The 16,298-nt window shown below is 41.2% G+C and overlaps 3 protein-coding genes and 2 non-coding genes across 5 annotated transcripts in view; 3 read left to right on the forward strand and 2 right to left on the reverse strand.

Annotated features, from left to right (window-relative positions):
- Positions 1-16,298, reverse strand: part of LOC145428749 (uncharacterized) — a 217,496-nt gene that overhangs the window by 50,460 nt on the left and 150,738 nt on the right. The window lies entirely within an intron of this gene.
- Positions 82-5,680, reverse strand: rpn1 (ribophorin I). The gene is made up of 10 exons (XM_026168710.2): positions 5,309-5,680; positions 4,290-4,354; positions 3,702-4,008; positions 3,399-3,608; positions 3,125-3,317; positions 2,944-3,043; positions 2,711-2,849; positions 1,504-1,623; positions 1,124-1,369; positions 82-1,036 (listed from the first exon to the last, which is right to left on the reverse strand). Exons 1-10 carry the CDS (start codon positions 5,546-5,548, stop codon positions 854-856), a joined length of 1,803 nt encoding a protein of 600 aa, XP_026024495.1. The 5' UTR covers positions 5,549-5,680; the 3' UTR covers positions 82-853.
- Positions 5,943-6,015, forward strand: trnaf-gaa (transfer RNA phenylalanine (anticodon GAA)). The gene has a single exon. It is a non-coding gene; the product is annotated as a tRNA-Phe (tRNA).
- Positions 10,790-10,862, forward strand: trnaf-gaa (transfer RNA phenylalanine (anticodon GAA)). Its single transcript has one exon. It is a non-coding gene; the product is annotated as a tRNA-Phe (tRNA).
- rab7a (RAB7a, member RAS oncogene family) lies at positions 11,355-16,297 on the forward strand. Its single transcript, XM_026168751.2, has 6 exons — positions 11,355-11,716; positions 13,295-13,373; positions 13,558-13,684; positions 14,184-14,402; positions 14,576-14,704; positions 14,812-16,297. The coding sequence occupies exons 2-6, from the start codon at positions 13,321-13,323 to the stop codon at positions 14,905-14,907; spliced, it is 624 nt and encodes a 207-aa protein (XP_026024536.1). The 5' UTR covers positions 11,355-11,716; positions 13,295-13,320; the 3' UTR covers positions 14,908-16,297.

Below are 16,298 nucleotides of genomic sequence, written 5' to 3' on the forward strand. Positions count from 1 at the left end.
CACGTTAGTTATTGACACAAGCACACCCCCTTATGATGAACCAGGGGTACTGCATGCCAAAATCACAACTTCCAACAAGAATGAGTGTCTCAAAACTTTATTTCAAATTTGACAGTTTTCCACATTACTGCCCATTTCACAAACGTGTTTTCCAGCTTCAATGTCTTTTCTCACATACAAGATAATCTCTTTTATTGTTTAATCTCACAGTCAAAAAAACATTTATACCAAGAAAAATGTAGAACATAAGACTGAGGGACATCTAAAACAAGCATTTTGGGATGGCAGAATCAGAGCTTTGGATTTTTTCAAATACACACGTCGGGCAGGGGAGAGCAAAAACAAAATGCAAGTGCAAAAAAGATAAACAGATGGCAAAAAAAAAGCAAGTCATCTTCGAACTTAAAAGTTAGAGATGATTCAGTTTTAAAGTACAGCATACGAGTAAAGACAGGAGACTGAAAACACTCGGGCCGTTCAGCTATTCGTTTCAAAAAACAGTCCCTTAACCCTTAACTTCAGAGTGGAAAAAAAAGAGAGATTTGAACATGGAACGGAAGAACAAATCTGTGACAAAGTTTTAGCTCCACTGAAAAACCAACAAGAAGAAAAACAAACAAAAAAAGCCAAACAGTTGTGATGAAGCTGCTCTAGAGCTTAGTGACTTCAAGTTTATCGCAAGGCACGAGTGTTTGGATAAACCCGTCACTACCGTAAGAGCCGGTGTTCATAGTCCATGTCTGGATAGTAAAATACTAAAACAAGAAAAGTGTGAGCATGAGTCACTTCATCAGATTCTCATACAAACAGTTGGTTTATGTTACGGCAAGGGTGCCTGTCAGCGTGTCGCAGTTTAAAGGGCATCCAGCAGACTGTCGATGCGGCCGACGAGCTCTTGCCTCTTGCTGGTCAGATTCTTCTCGCTCTCGATGTAGGCCTCCTTCTTGACTTTCCCCGCCACCAGCCTCTCCGCTTCCTGGCAGGAGCGGCACACCAGCTCCTTCACCTGGCCGTCCAGCTTCTGCACCTCTCCGACCTGATGGGACAGAGAGGTAAGGCACTACTGCTGCGCGTCCCATTAATAAAAATCTAATTTTCCTCACACTCTCCCAAAATCACTCACCTTGTCGGCCAGGTCAGAGCCCTCTGCCTTGAGGCGGGCCTGCAGCGAGCTGATTTCATTGGTGAGAGTGCGGTGGTCCGCCTCCAGAGTCTTCCGGCCGCTGTTGAGCCCCCCCGTGTCGCGGGACTGCTTGTAGCGGTTGACCACCTCGTCCATGTGGCGGTACAGGCCCAGACGTTTGTTGACCAGAGTGAGCACCTGCTCTGTGATGGATGCGACCTTCATGCGAACCTCAGCAGCTGGATCCTGAGTAAAGACAAGAAAACAAAGTGAAATGAACAGAATGAACACCATAAATCTACTTTTGTGCAGGGTAGCTGCTTAATGAGGGGAGATCAGGTAAAATGCGGTCAACATCAACTAGAAAGGTGTTTTCATACCTTTGTGATGGCGAAGTCCAGACGTACATAGATGATGACGGTGAAGAAGAGTATGTAGAAGGCACCTACAACCAAGAGAGGCTCCTGCAGCATCAGGATCTTATTGAAGTTATAGTGAACCTGGTGATCAGGAGAGAGGGGGCACAAAGAATCACATGGAAACAGTTTAAATGTCAGCGCTGTCATCATTATATAGCCAATGTGTTGTGCAATCAATAATTACATCATGATGATTAATTGCGGGAACCCCCCCCCGATTACTGCCATTTTTATACAGCTCTCAATTTTACTGCTCAGCACATTCACACAACTCTTCTGCCAGTCTAATCAGGCTGCAGTATTTCCCCCAACACTATCGAGCATGAAGCTTTTTTTTTTTTTTTTTCCTTTCCCTTTTTTTCCATTTTGTTGCAAAAATAACATAAAATGTGTGGAGAAAAGCAGTAAGGATCTCTGGCTGTACTTGAGCCAAAGCCACTGTGATCCAGTCAGTGTGTCAGCCTATAAGTTACAATTTTTCCCTAAACTCAAAATAATTAACAAGTACTCAGGAAAGTTAACAAAAAGATTTGCCAAGAAAGTTTCTTCAGCGTGAAGTGTTAACCCCCTTTTTTAGACAGACAGAAAGAGATTACAATTGTAAAAAAGAAATGCTATGACTCGATATAACCTCTATGCAGATGATATTAAATACCAAGCTCACTGACCTAATGCTACGGCAAGAAGAAAGATGATCAAATTATCAAATAATTAAATCAGTGTGTAAAATGTTGCTGTTGTGAAGTATTCAGTGCAGACAGGTGTCTGCCAAGATCTGTTGAAGCCAAGAAAAAACAAACTGTACAGCTTCAACATACTTGGACACGTGGTTCATAAACTTGTGGTAACAACTCAAAAACCTGCTTCTAAATATTAAGTGTTCGTGTATACGCATAAAACACGTCTCTACCATGTTAGCATCAGCACAGATGGTCGTTAGTGGAGACCTATTTTTGAACTATGAGCTCAAAGATGATGCAGCTAAGAGCCTCCAAGCCTAATTTTACTGTGGCATTATACCCTCACCCTGATGATACTCCATATTGATAAAGAGTGACAGGTTCTAACAGCTTCCTTAGTTACAAAGAGAAAACCACTTCTGATCTGAATAACCTCAAACCTGAGACACCATGAATGGATTTTTGGCTTCTTCTACGGTGCATCTTACCACGAAATCCTGAATGTGCTGCTCCACCAGGTTGTTCTTGGTGGCCACCAGCACTGGCCGCCCAAAAGTGTCCAGGTATGTATAGTGCAGCTGGTTCGGCATGCGGCTGATTTTGTAAGGTGTATCCACATGAATGTTTCTGAGAAGACAAGACAAAGATATAGAAGGGAAAATAAATACCAAGCCCTGTAAACACTCCTCAAAGGAGATACTTTAGGTGTGTTTGCACTGACCTGGCTCCCTCTGGCAGGATGATTTTCACAGTCATTTCATCAATCACCTGGTCATCATACACATGGTCAACAAGTCTCATCTTCAATGCATACTGATCACCTGGGATATACAATGGCATGACATATAAGCTAAGGCATCCAGAGATTAATTAACAAAACTGGTGATCAGAAATCGACTCACCCAGCATGTAAAGGTACTCATAACTAGGCAGATTGTAGCCAATTATGTAGTGAGTCTTCCAGCCTCCAAACAAAGGAAAACGAGGCCTGACCTCTACCTCCACTGAGTCATCCAGAATCTGCAAGTGGGAGGTGGAGATGTTTCCAATCTCATCCCGATAGTAAACGTCTTGGGCCGAGGCAGGGAGGATAGTCTGGTGAGGAGAATCTATATAATTATCAGAGAAACTGTGAAAGCTCAAATGACACTGGTTGGGTGTCTAGAAGAAACAAACCTTGAAGGACTTGATAGATGAGATGCCGCTGTCTGACTGACGCTGGTAATCATAACGTGAAAAGGGGCCCTTCAGAATGGCTCCGGTGTGCCTCAGGTCGATGGTTTCTTCCACTGCAATGTTGCCCCAGTGAGACACCTCAATGGTACGAGTGATGCTGCTGATGGTGAGGAAGGGTGTGTTGTTTTCATAATGGATCTTCATTGCGTCCTGGACAGAGGAGAACACAAGCAAACAGCAGATCAGTTTAGCAGCTGTTTTGTAGCTTCGCTATAAGCTAATCAAACCTGGTCAGAGCTGTACCTTGCTAAACGGAGCAATGTCGCGGAAGGGTCCATACTCAATAATCTCATCGGTTTTGCTTGGGTTGCCCAGCTTTGTGTAGCTCTCCGCGGTCTTGGACGCAAGGCGGACGCGTGTGGTCTGGGTGCGGGTTGGATACGGGGAGTAGAAGTAGTGGTCCCCCTGGAAAATCACCAGCTGACGCTCAGCCTGGGTGATGTGTGTGGGGAAGGGCTTCAGGACGTGGCTGAACGTCATCTCCACCTTGGTCTTCAGCTGAGCACCTGCAGCCAAGCTGGAGGGCAGCTGCACTTTATAAAACTCCCCACTGTTGCAGAAGAGATGACAGAGAGGAGCACAGGTAAGACATATTTGATGGATCACATCAGATTCTCGGGACATGCACGTCTTGGACGTGCACGTCCAAGTTAAGAAATCCTGTTTTGGATATTGATCAAAAATAATCATGACTGTGATTTTCGCCAGAAACCAGCAACCCTACCATCTTCCAGAAAATAAAATGGTGCTTCAAATGCACCAGTTCTGCAGTCTGTTTTCATCATGTAAGGTCTTTATAATCTGCTTAGTAGACAGTGTCTGATCTCTCACCTTTGACCCTGAATTGTTGTCTGCTGTAGTTCAAGTGTGCCATCCTCCTCTTCATCACCCTTCACCTGTGAAAGCAGGCAGTCGGAGAATATTTGTGTAATGTATGCAGTTACTTGCACGATAAGTCTCTTCTTGAATAAATGGTAAGCGTTTCAAGTAATTTCTTCATTACTTTATGAAATGTAACAAATATTTTATAGAGTTAGGTTTGCTGTTAGCCAATTTAGGTTAGTGTCGTTGGTTTGCTAGTGACAGCTTTTTTTTAATAGCATTAGCTAACTTCTTGGCTAATGCTAACTTCATTGGTCAGTAGCAATGTTGTTACTCGACTAACATTGTTATGATGATGCAGGAGTGCCACAAACACAGGCATATAGGATCGTGCTTCAACACTATAGGACTTTGAGGGAATCGTTTGTAACGTATCTGTTATTGTGTCATTATTCTGTCAAACAGGAGCATTGTTACGGTTTCATTCATAGTGGAAGGGGGCAGGCCTGTGCGCAGTCACACACGGAAGTAAGCTGCCCAGCGCATACGTGTCATTCAGCCACTGACAGAGCGTGGAGCCCTGCGGAAGTCATTGTCTTGTTACCCACATCCATAGCACTTTAAAATAAATATGGCTCTTCTGGGCATAAATAACTACATTTCCCGAACTGGGGTGAATGCACTGCACATACCGAGCTCGTAATACTTGCTACTGTTAGCTAACTGTGTCTATGTGACTCCCCACTTGCAGAGCTCACTGCCAACAGAGTCACACTGTTGAATCACACATAGCCAGTAGCTTTGCTTCCATGCATTCAATGAACAAGCCGTGACCTTTTACTACGGGAGGGCACTGACTTCTGCAGGTTTGCTGTTGGCACCTCACAAAAATAAAAAACTGCAAGTTGTAAAGACAGTGCACAGCACTGCATGTGTAGTTTGCAACAGAACAGCTAACAAGCTAAAGCTAGCTAGCCGGCTACAGGCGGAGGTGTTAGCGCAGTTTCATTCACTGATGTTTAGCTCACCGAAGCTCCGATGTATGCCAGATGCGGAGCCAGGCCCTCCTCCACTGCGAGTATGAAACTGTGCACGGCCGAGTTCCCCTGGTTGGACAGCACGATTTCGGCAGTGATCTTGGCCAGATGCGTGCTCAGGTCCACTGTCCTCTTCACATCCTCGTTTACCAAACCGTCCGCTGAAACCTGCGAACCTAGAGCAGCCAGGAGCAGCAGGTAGGCGGTGAAAAGCGGGGAGGTTTGGGTCATGGTTAAAATAAGATAGGAGCTGAAATGCTGTAGTTACTGGGTTAAGAGAGGAAGAATTGTAGAGCAGCAAAGAAAGGCCGCCGTGCCGCTCTACATCGAAAAGGATGACGCCTCATTCAGTACGACGTGATGACGTCACTACGCGCACTTTTTCAACGTGCAGTACGTCGGAACCGGTTGCGAAACAGAAAAGCCGTCAATTAACGTGGCTTTCAAAAACTGTTTTGCAAAATAAAGGAATCATACAGTTTGTCGTTTTTTTCTACAGCGCAAAAGTCAAACATAATGATGGTGGTCGTCTCAATTTATCACTGGAATAACAACAAGCTTATTGTGTTACTACCATTTCTGGCTGTGATGACGTAGATCAGCATGTTTGTACACGGTACAGCGAGCCGAAATAGCTCAGTTGGGAGAGCGTTAGACTGAAGATCTAAAGGTCCCTGGTTCGATCCCGGGTTTCGGCAGCATTGGGGAAACATTTTAAAGATACACCTCGCCGTTTTTCCGCCGTTAAGTTTTTCTCTTACCACATTGGTTTTTGGTTTTACAGCACACTGAGCGTACTATCACAGTATGTACATCATATCTGGTATTACATTTGGTAAACGATTTTAAAAATGTTAAAAGATGAAGGGGGGAATCAACTACAAAAATAATTACAACACTCAACTAGCTTTTCTTCTTTTTTTTTGCTTTTTCATATATTTGTGTTGCTACTACAGACTGTTGAATGGTTGCATAGTGCTTTGTTTGTCCGAGATTCTGAGATAAGCTTTTAATACAGAAAAAGGTAGTATACGTCTACTCCATTGACTGTTTTTCAGTTTAAAATGAGTAGTCTTGAAAGTACAGTCATTAACTCTTTGGGTTCTTTAATAGAAAAAACAAACAATGATTACTCATGAATCTGCATTGATTATTGTGTAATGCATCTTCCGACAAACTGATGCATTCTCATACACTTAGAATACATTAAATCAACAATCAATTAATTCAGTAAATATACAGAGCTGTGGATGTTTTTTTGGAAGCCACCATGTTTTCGCACCATCATCAATATACCATTCTGTCTTAATCCCATTACAAAAGGCAGAAGAGAAGAGAATTGGTACACACTCATGTACGTGGACTGGTCATGCAACATAGAGCACTTGTATAAAAAAAGCCCAAAGCCGACTGTACTTCCTTAGGAGGCTGAGGTCTTTTAACATCTGCAGGAAGCTCCTGAGGATGTTTTACCAGTCGGTGGTTGCTGGAGTACTCTTCTATGCTGTGGTGTGCTGGGGGAGCAGCACAGCAAAGGACTCATCCAGGCTGGATAAACTGATCAGGAAGGCTGGCTCTGTGGTCGGCATGAAGCTGGACACTCTGGTGACAATGCAGAAAAAAAGACACTAAAGAAACTGCTGGACATTATGGACAGTGCTGGGCATCCTCTGCACACGGCCATAAACAACCAGAGGAGTCTGTTCAGTGACAGGTTGCTTCTCCCAAAGTCAAGAACCAACAGACTTAAAAACTCCTTTGTCCCACACACCATCAAACTGTTTAACTCCTCTCTGTAGGGGAGAGGGAGGGGAAACAGGAGGGGGACAACTAAGCTGTAGTGCCTCTTCACTGTGCAATACTTTTCGTTAATATCCAACAGTGCTTCAATATGTGAAATGTGCAATTCCCTTGTATTCTTATTCCTATTTATTCTATTTATCCCTTTTGTATACTCTGTATTTATATATGTGTATATATGGTATATTTCTGCTCACATTCTGTAACTTCTATCGGTGCTGTGCTATTGGAAACAGAATTTCCCGGAGGAACCCACCCGAAGGATTAATAAAGTTTTATCTAATTTAATCTAATCTAATCTATGTTCCTTGGAGGCAATTTTAAATTAATGTGTGAACCTTCAAGGATCATACCTATATTTTATCATCTGAGAAGGAGCCACCTTCACAAAGAAGTGAAACATGAAGGAAAGAAACAACATGACCAGCTTCTGGTAAAAGGTCCTCATCTTTCTCCTGACCCCAAGCCGCATCTTCTGAATTATATAATACACATTGGACTAAACATACTCCTTTCTTCCAGATATTGACACAATTACTTATTGTGTTTAGCTAGCTCTTGTCAGACAGCTGATGAGAGCTAGCTAAACAGCTCGTTATAAGCTGATATTATGCCAGGTAACATCCGGCTCAAGTGACCTAAACATTTTGATTACATTTTCACATCGTTTTCATTAACGCTGGCAACCGACAGAAAACAGCAGCATTTATCATTTAATTTATCTTGAATGACTTTACAATTACTGTGATTACTTTCACAAACTTTTACAGCCTCTAGAATAAATAGATGTGGACATATATTGACAGCTGAGGTAAGCAGCAGACTAACAGTTTACACTCACAAGAGAGACACAGTGGCCACCGTAGAAAGAATTGTGCAGGGATTAATTTATAAAGAGATATAATTTATAAAGCTGGGGTCAATGACTGATTCTCAGTGTCAAGCAATCTTAAACGTTTTAGTTATATTATAGGCTAGCGAGCTATATGTTTGTCTTTTTATGTGACTCAAGAGGCCGAAATAGCTCAGTTGGGATAGCGTTAGACGGAAGATCTGAAGGTCCCTGGTTCGATCCCGGGTTTCGGCAGAATTTGGGATGGCTTTTAGACTGTATTTAGTTTGTGTCACAGTAATTGCAGAAGTACGGAGGTATGCGGCCTTGAACCTGTAATTCATATTGTATGAGATCAAAATGCTAACCATTGTGTGCATCACTTGATCAACTCACATTTCTGCATCAAGGCAGTATTGCTTAAATCATCCTTCACCTCTATGATCTTTTTTCTTCATGTGCTTCATGTGCATATGATCAGTCCTGTGCTGTTTTACCATTTCATTCTTTGAGGTTCTCCCATCATCCCTCAAAGACCAGCAGATTTTTGTCTTTCTGGGGAACCCACAGTCACAATTCTCAGGACAGGGTTATGGTCATTCTCGAATTTTGTTACTACTGTGCTATATACGAAAAAAGCACCCTTGTTCAATCCTGGGTTTTGGCAGCTAATACAGCAAATTCTAAACATGGGTCAGATAAATAATGTATCAAATCCCTCAGGAGAAAAGAGGAAGAATCAGAAAATAGCAGCAAGCGAGTTGTAGAAACACAAACTAATGAGTGATTTAAACTTCGCGGTAGGTAAGTGGCTAATGTCGTTGGTGTATTTATGCTTGTGCTGGTGGATAACATATTAAATACCCTGTGGTCATGGCCTGGTGTTTTATATGCAGTACAAGCCAATAGAAGCTAACACAATACTTATTTCTGTCCCGTGTCCCATTATTTGTTGTGGTGAGGGGTTTTTTGTACCCCAAGTTTTTTCACTTCTTTGTACATTCCCTCACACTCATTCTAATATTTTCAATGATCTCCTCCAGGAATTTGCTTATATCACTATAATGATTATAATTCCCTGTATTGAGATGATGATTGTTTTTTTTTCTAACTGGTAAATTCAAAAACTTTGTTGAAAAAGTAGCAGGAAATTCACAGGGGGAATTGATAGTAATGAACAGGCCAATCATTTGCCACGTGTAGCTTCATTTCATATATACCCATAGCCTGTAGCACTTTTCTAATCTAACTAAGCACTCAAAGCAGTCTTTACTATACCTTTGTACATTGTCTAACACTCACGCATACACTGCAATGGATGCATCAGAGCAGTGGCGGTCCTAGCCTGTTTGGCGCCCTGGGCGAGACCTCCCTCTGACGCCCCCCCCCCCCCCCCCCCCCGCGCACACACGCACACACACGCAAAACATATTAAAGATTGTACATTAACATAGAACTGTTGTCAGAACCATAATGAATTTCACCAGAGAAACACACACACACACATATGAAGAGAGGGAGAGTATGCATTGTATGCAAACGGCTACCAAACAGCCATCATAATTCATCATACAATGAGAACAGGACGAATCAACAACTGAATGACTAATTAATATTAAAATCATAATGTATTGTTTGGAATTTAGTCTGTTACTGTTAGCATTTTTATCATTTCTTCTTGGAGCAACTGTGACGCACATTATTTCCTTAGGGATTAATAAAGTATTCTGATTCTGATTGTTTCAGGATGACCTGCCATTATCCAATGACACATCTGCTTACCTGTATCTTTTGCTCATTTCTCCTCCTCTTCTTTTCTCTTTTTTCTAAACTGAGCACCTGATGGCTTTGAACTTTTCTTTTCTATCTTCCATTGCTTTTAATTTTGCACTCCAGTATGAACACAAATCCCCCAACTCGAGGATCACCACAACATAACCTAATAGACCTACACCTTAGTTCACAGATTCACTTTGTCTAGGGTTTATTTCTGGAATTTCACACAACCCAGGATTCAAATCATGAATACATAATGGGCTTGGATTTACATCATTATGAATGAAATGTGCTCTATTTGGAAGCAGCCGGCCTCCCCTTTCGACGGGTTGTGTGTGAGACTTTAAATCATCAAACTGTAAATTATAAATTTCAAATTGTTATTGATCCCTTTACCCCTGGTCCCTAAAGTGTATATTTATTTTCTTACTCTTCTTATATTTATTGTTTGTTTACTTGCACTGCTGTAACTGGAGCCTCGTCTCTCTATATACTGTACTGTATGTAGTGGAGATGAAAATAAAGTTTACTTTGACTTCAGCGCGTATAGAATTTCGGAAAAACATCGGTGCATTATAAGTCCCCCGCCGCCCCACCCTCTCCTCCCTGTGCCGCAAGCAGCAGGCGCACCTCGCAATCCCAGGGCGCTCTTACTCCCAGCAAATGGGCGATAGAAAACCGATCGGTGCCTATGCCATTCCCTATGCGCTGGCATGACGTCGGGGCAGCATGAGTACGAGAATTTTTTTTTTTGCCGATGCCCGTTCTGCCGCCCCCCACCACGATGCCGCCCCGGGCAACCGCCCGTGTGGCCCGTATCAAAAACCGCTACTGCATCAGAGGCAGCTCTGTGTTCAATATCTTACCTCAGGACACTTTGAAATACAGATTACAAGAGCCAGGAATTGGGGAACCAACCTACCAATTGATAGATAGTGTATGTTTAATTCTGCCCCAGCTAGGGTCAATGACTGATCCTGAATTTCAAATAAACAATCTGAAATGCTTCAGTTCTACCATCTGGCCAGTCGCCAGTTTGTATTTCTTTCCCCAGCCCATATATAGCCGAAATAGCTCAGTTGGGAGAGCGTTAGACTGAAGATCTAAAGGTCCCTGGTTCGATCCCGGGTTTCGGCAGCAGATCAGGAGTGACTTTTGACTTATTGCGAATGGAGTAAGTTAAAGTTAAAACCTTTCTGCCAAGTTTCCCTATTTGTCAAGTACGTTGGATAAACTGACAATGGTTATGATGTTTCAGCTTTTAACAAAAAATCTTAAGTAAAAACAAACAAACAAACAATAATCATAACAATAATAATCTGATGAACTGATGGAAGATCTTTAAAAATGAGGTGACATTGGACAAAAACAACTTCAATTCTTATAAGTTATAGATTTCAACAACATATACAACATGGTTGGATGGGTAATTTTAGCTTCATAGTTATAGAAACTCCGTAACGAAATAAAATAGTGGAATTTCATAATAAGAATAAGTTTCCTTACTTTCATCATTGAAGGGTAGTCAAGGTTGTTTATTTTACTCCATATATAAAGGTCGAAGTCCTTCCATAATGTTATATATACAGTATGGGCAAACATTAGCAGCTGTGTGTCACGGTAGCGCGTGACGTCAGCGCTCATGACGGTTCTTGTTTTGGAGGAAGTGAACATAGCTCCGCTAAAAGCTAGCACGCTAGCTCGACAGGAAAAGCGAGCGTCAACGGGAACTGGACAAGAGCATTTTACAAAATCGTTAGACGAAGGGAGTTAAACTTCGGCACTGGCAGTATTGATTTCGATAAAAAGGGTCATTTGAGGGGCTCGTTGTCAGAAATAAATTAGCTGTCGACGCTGTGTACGTGTTGTTTTGTTACGCCAGACATTTGGAGGATCCGTTAGCTTGCTCGCTAGCCTGTGCGTTAGCCTTCCAGACGAAGCAAAGGAAAAGTCCACTTTTGACATCTGTTTGTTGAAGGACCACTGCCCAGGTTGGTTTGTGGTGACTTTGATTGTTTATTTTAGTGATAGCATATGATAAGAGTATAGATGTCGTTATCTAAGTTTTAAATTGGTCAATCAGGCTTGCGTAGCTAACGAAACGTTAGCAAAAAATCAGAAGTGTCACAGATGTGGTAGCTAGTCGACACTGTCCAAAAAAGAAAAGGAAAAACGCTCCAACCCCCATTGTTTTGAAATTATGTTGTATTTATTAATGACAGTGTTTTCAAGCTTCACCCTTTTTTTGGATTTACTCAATTAACTATGTAGCATTTAGTGTTTTAAATGTAATTTTTTTCTGACTAGCTAGCCCCTTGCAAATACGTTCAAAGTCTTCACGACAGTTTGCTTCAATGCAAGTGCAACATTGTTTTACAATGTATAAAGTGAAAATAACTATAGTTAGCCGGATTTACAGTTGAGTCCTTATCGATGGATCCTACCCCTTGGTGCACCGAGGCCAGCTAAAGTACTTATTATGCTCAACATGCTTGCCAAGTCATGGTTCCGTTGGTCCTGTGTTTTAACCATGTGATCAGTCGCTGACACAGTGTCATGGGGCACAGATTATGAGAGCCGCATAGCGCTATGCTAGTTTTGCCTCGAGCCGTGGTTACTTGTTCTCATAATGGGGTGATCTGTGAAACACAGCATAATCTGTGATTAGGCTCTGTACCTTCTTTCAGTAATGTTGTCTCCAAGATAAAAAAAAAAAAAAAATCCCGATTGGACTGATAAAGCCTTTCTGTAATTGAGTTTGGACTTTGGTCACTACAGCAGTGAAAGGTAGTTATTAGTACGTAGCACACTCGGTCCAAGTCGGAAATGCTCAGTGATGTCTTGAGCAGGCACAAAGGATGAGGATATTTGACATCTGGATTTTAGTTATACACATACAAACAAACGAACTAGACTTGTGATCAGCAGGGTCTGGGATGTTTATTGCAGCTCTTGGATTTTGTGTCACCCCTTAACAGAGATTAAACAATGAGAGGAGGATGTACTACATTTGAGGGGGGTGGGGGGGGGGGGGAGAATAGAAAATGGCTGACAACTATAATACATTGTCCCATTTCCTCAAATTTAACAAACGGGAACTGTTTATTAAGACTTATGAATTAAATTGTGAAGTTAAACGGTGTGCAATACCTGCCTTGTATTTGGATAAATGCATATTTCAGAGAAGACATCATCAAAATGAATTCATACCCATTTTGGAGTAACTGGGCATGCTTCCATTTCTTTTGACGTTTGTTTTTATAAACCTCCAAGAATGGTTGCTTCAAAATGAAACAATGTAGTTTATTCCATTGAATGGTGTATATGAAATATATAAATAGAACAAAATGAATACTTTACAGCATAACAAAAAGAACCAAATGTCAGCTCAGATCAACGGCCTCAACATTGCATTGTTATATTTTGAGCCTCGTGGTACAGTGTAGCCGTTTTCTTTGTTACCAAAGTGAAGAAAAGACAAGTACAGGAGCAGTTGGTGCACTTAGTCTTAGTCTCGTTTGTCTCATTTAAGCTTTTCTAGTGCTTACTTCTCTTCTCTTCTAATAAAGTTTGTTGTCTTCGCGGCTGTGGCACAATGACGTCGAGGAAGAAAGTATTACTCAAAGTCATCATCCTTGGAGACTCTGGGTAAGTGATGCTGAGCAGCTGCTTCAATGCTAAAGGGGTCTGAATAATGGCTCACTTCAAATTAGACACCAGTAGGAATAAGTAGGATTTATAAGCTTTACAAATGAGTTCATTGTGGTGATTTTGTTTCGTTTGTTTCTTCCCTTCATGTGTGTTAAATATTGTTCTGCAATTTTTGTTCTAGAGTTGGGAAGACCTCGTTGATGAATCAATATGTGAATAAGAAGTTCAGCAACCAGTACAAAGCCACAATAGGCGCTGATTTCCTGACAAAAGAAGTAATGGTGGATGACAGACTTGTCACAATGCAGGTACTGCCAAAATATGCTCACAAGAATACTGAAAAACTGAATGGAAATGTTAAGTCTTATGTACCATGGCAACTTTGTTGATAAAGCACTTTATAAACAGCTGCAGCGGACACAAAGCGCTATACACAAAAATGAATAAGTACATTGAAAACAATAAAAAAGAAGTAAAAATAGGCAACTATAAACCAGTTAAAACAACTAAGATCAATGTCTCATGCTGGGTCAAAAGCCAGGAAGTATAAATGCGTTTTAAGATGAGTTTTGAAACTGGACAATGTAGGTGACCGTCTGACCTGCAAAGGCTATTAAACTAGTTATACTTTTTTCTCATTTTTATTTCTTAAAAACTACAAAAAAAAGTGAGAAACTCAAATTAGGGGTAAAAGTTAGATGTGGTTAATTTCAACCATACAAACCAGTGTTGTTGGGTTTTTTTTGTTTGTTTTTTTAAATTTCTGTTTATTTGGGGCCTGTAAGCATAAAGATTCTTGTCTCTTAGATTTGGGACACAGCAGGTCAGGAGAGGTTCCAGTCTTTAGGTGTGGCATTCTACCGTGGAGCAGACTGCTGCGTCCTGGTGTTTGACGTCACTGCACCCAACACCTTCAAGACCCTAGACAGCTGGAGGGACGAGTTCTTGATTCAGGCCAGCCCACGAGACCCTGAAAACTTCCCCTTTGTGGTGCTGGGCAACAAGATCGACTTGGAAAACAGACAGGTGTGTTCAAATGTAACTGTGTCAGACGTGTTACATCATGTAAGTGATGCATCATCTTTTATCGAAAATGTGTGACAGGTGTTGGTAATTTGTCATACGAATGGCTTAATGAAACAAGAATAACTTGTGTTTTGCCAGATGTTTTTAACCTCACCATCTTCTTTGTGTTTCAGGTAACAACCAAGCGAGCACAAGCTTGGTGCCAGAGCAAGAACAACATCCCATATTTTGAAACCAGCGCCAAGGAAGCAATCAATGTGGAGCAGGCCTTCCAAACTATTGCACGCAATGCTCTTAAACAGGTAAGGTGATGTCAGCAGGAAAGCTGTTGGGCAGTTTTAGACACACAACTTCATGGAGACTGAGCTGTAGAGCTGCACACAGACTCTGTTACCTTGTTTGATTTCAGGAGACCGAGGTGGAGTTGTACAACGAGTTCCCTGAGCCAATTAAACTGGACAGAAACGAGCGAGCCAAGCCGTCAGCAGAGACCTGCAGCTGCTGAGGACTCTGAAGATCTTCAGAGGGTTGTCATGCCCTCACTACCCTGTCTTGCCTTGTCTATATATCCTCTTTCCCATGGCTCACTATGTTATTCCCTATTGCCCAACATACAAGCAGCATCCCACTTATTGAGAATACTAGTATACACAAACATGCTGCACTCACCTCCTTATGTATACAAAGTACACATTTTCTATAAAAATCTAAATTTCCTAGCCCAAAGAACACCTCGAGGGAACAATACAACATTTATTTGTATTAAGCCTATGACTTCCCAGTGTTTTCTCATACTTTTTCATGGCAGTGGTGGTATGGGCTGATCTCACTTGGAGTTCTATGTTTATCAATGCTTTCAGTCCCAGTTTTGGTTGTAACAGTTTTTATTTGAATATGTCCAAGTGGGAAATCAAAGCATTACTTCTTTAGTTATTTGTATTTCTAATTTAATTTAAACTTTTTTTTTTTTAGTGGTTTTCTTACTTTCACAGCCCACTGCTGCTGCATGAATAGTAGAAACACTGCTCCCCCTTCTTACTCATTTGTGTTGTGGCTTATGTTAGTTTCACTCTGAAACACTTGTTAATGTGGTTTCACTTGACCTCATAAAAATCTTTAAAAAACATAATTCTGACACTTAAACAGGGATACTGTGTAAAAGTGTAGATGATATCATCATACTGCCTGCTGATTCTTAGTAATTGGTATAGAATTGGAAATGCAGATCGATAACAAGTCCATTAGACAAGTGTGTACAGATTCTTTTTTGCTTTCATCTTCGGTAACTGAAAACTTACTGAAACATCTCATTTTGGAGCCACAATAAACACAATTGTAGCTCAGGTTGAGAACATTGTGTGAATACAGACTCAGTTCCTGCATCCAAGTGCTGTTCCTCTGCTGGGGAAATGAAGGTTGTAAAATTCCAGATAGAACATTTGACATGAACCAAATCAAGACAGCATGTCAGTCTACCAGATAGTCCTAGAGGAGAGATTTTTCTCGAGTACAAATTGTCATTCATAACCCAGTACTATTAGCTAGTACATTTCTTTTTATTGTCAACTGTTGCAACTTTGTATATTTGCAGACCTCTCAATCATTGTGTGGGGAAAACATAAAGTTGTGTTGTAAATCTCCATATCTGACTCTGCCAGATGCTCGTGTTGGCATACGATTCAAGTGCTTGACATTTCTTTTAACTGATCAGATCTTTAACTGTCTGTTCGTATTATTTTAAAACTTTGAAACAAGATGACATACATACTGTAACTCTGAAGGACAAATGTGGGGGGGAGTGTTGGCATTCATCATTATTATATTATTAATATGATAATGCATAGCATTTACATTGTTTCAAGTAATAAGGGTAATAAAAAAAAACCTTGAATAAAG

Source organism: Astatotilapia calliptera, chromosome 5 (genome assembly GCF_964374335.1).
Source record: "Astatotilapia calliptera chromosome 5, fAstCal68.1, whole genome shotgun sequence".
Classification (NCBI taxonomy): Eukaryota; Metazoa; Chordata; class Actinopteri; order Cichliformes; family Cichlidae; genus Astatotilapia; species Astatotilapia calliptera.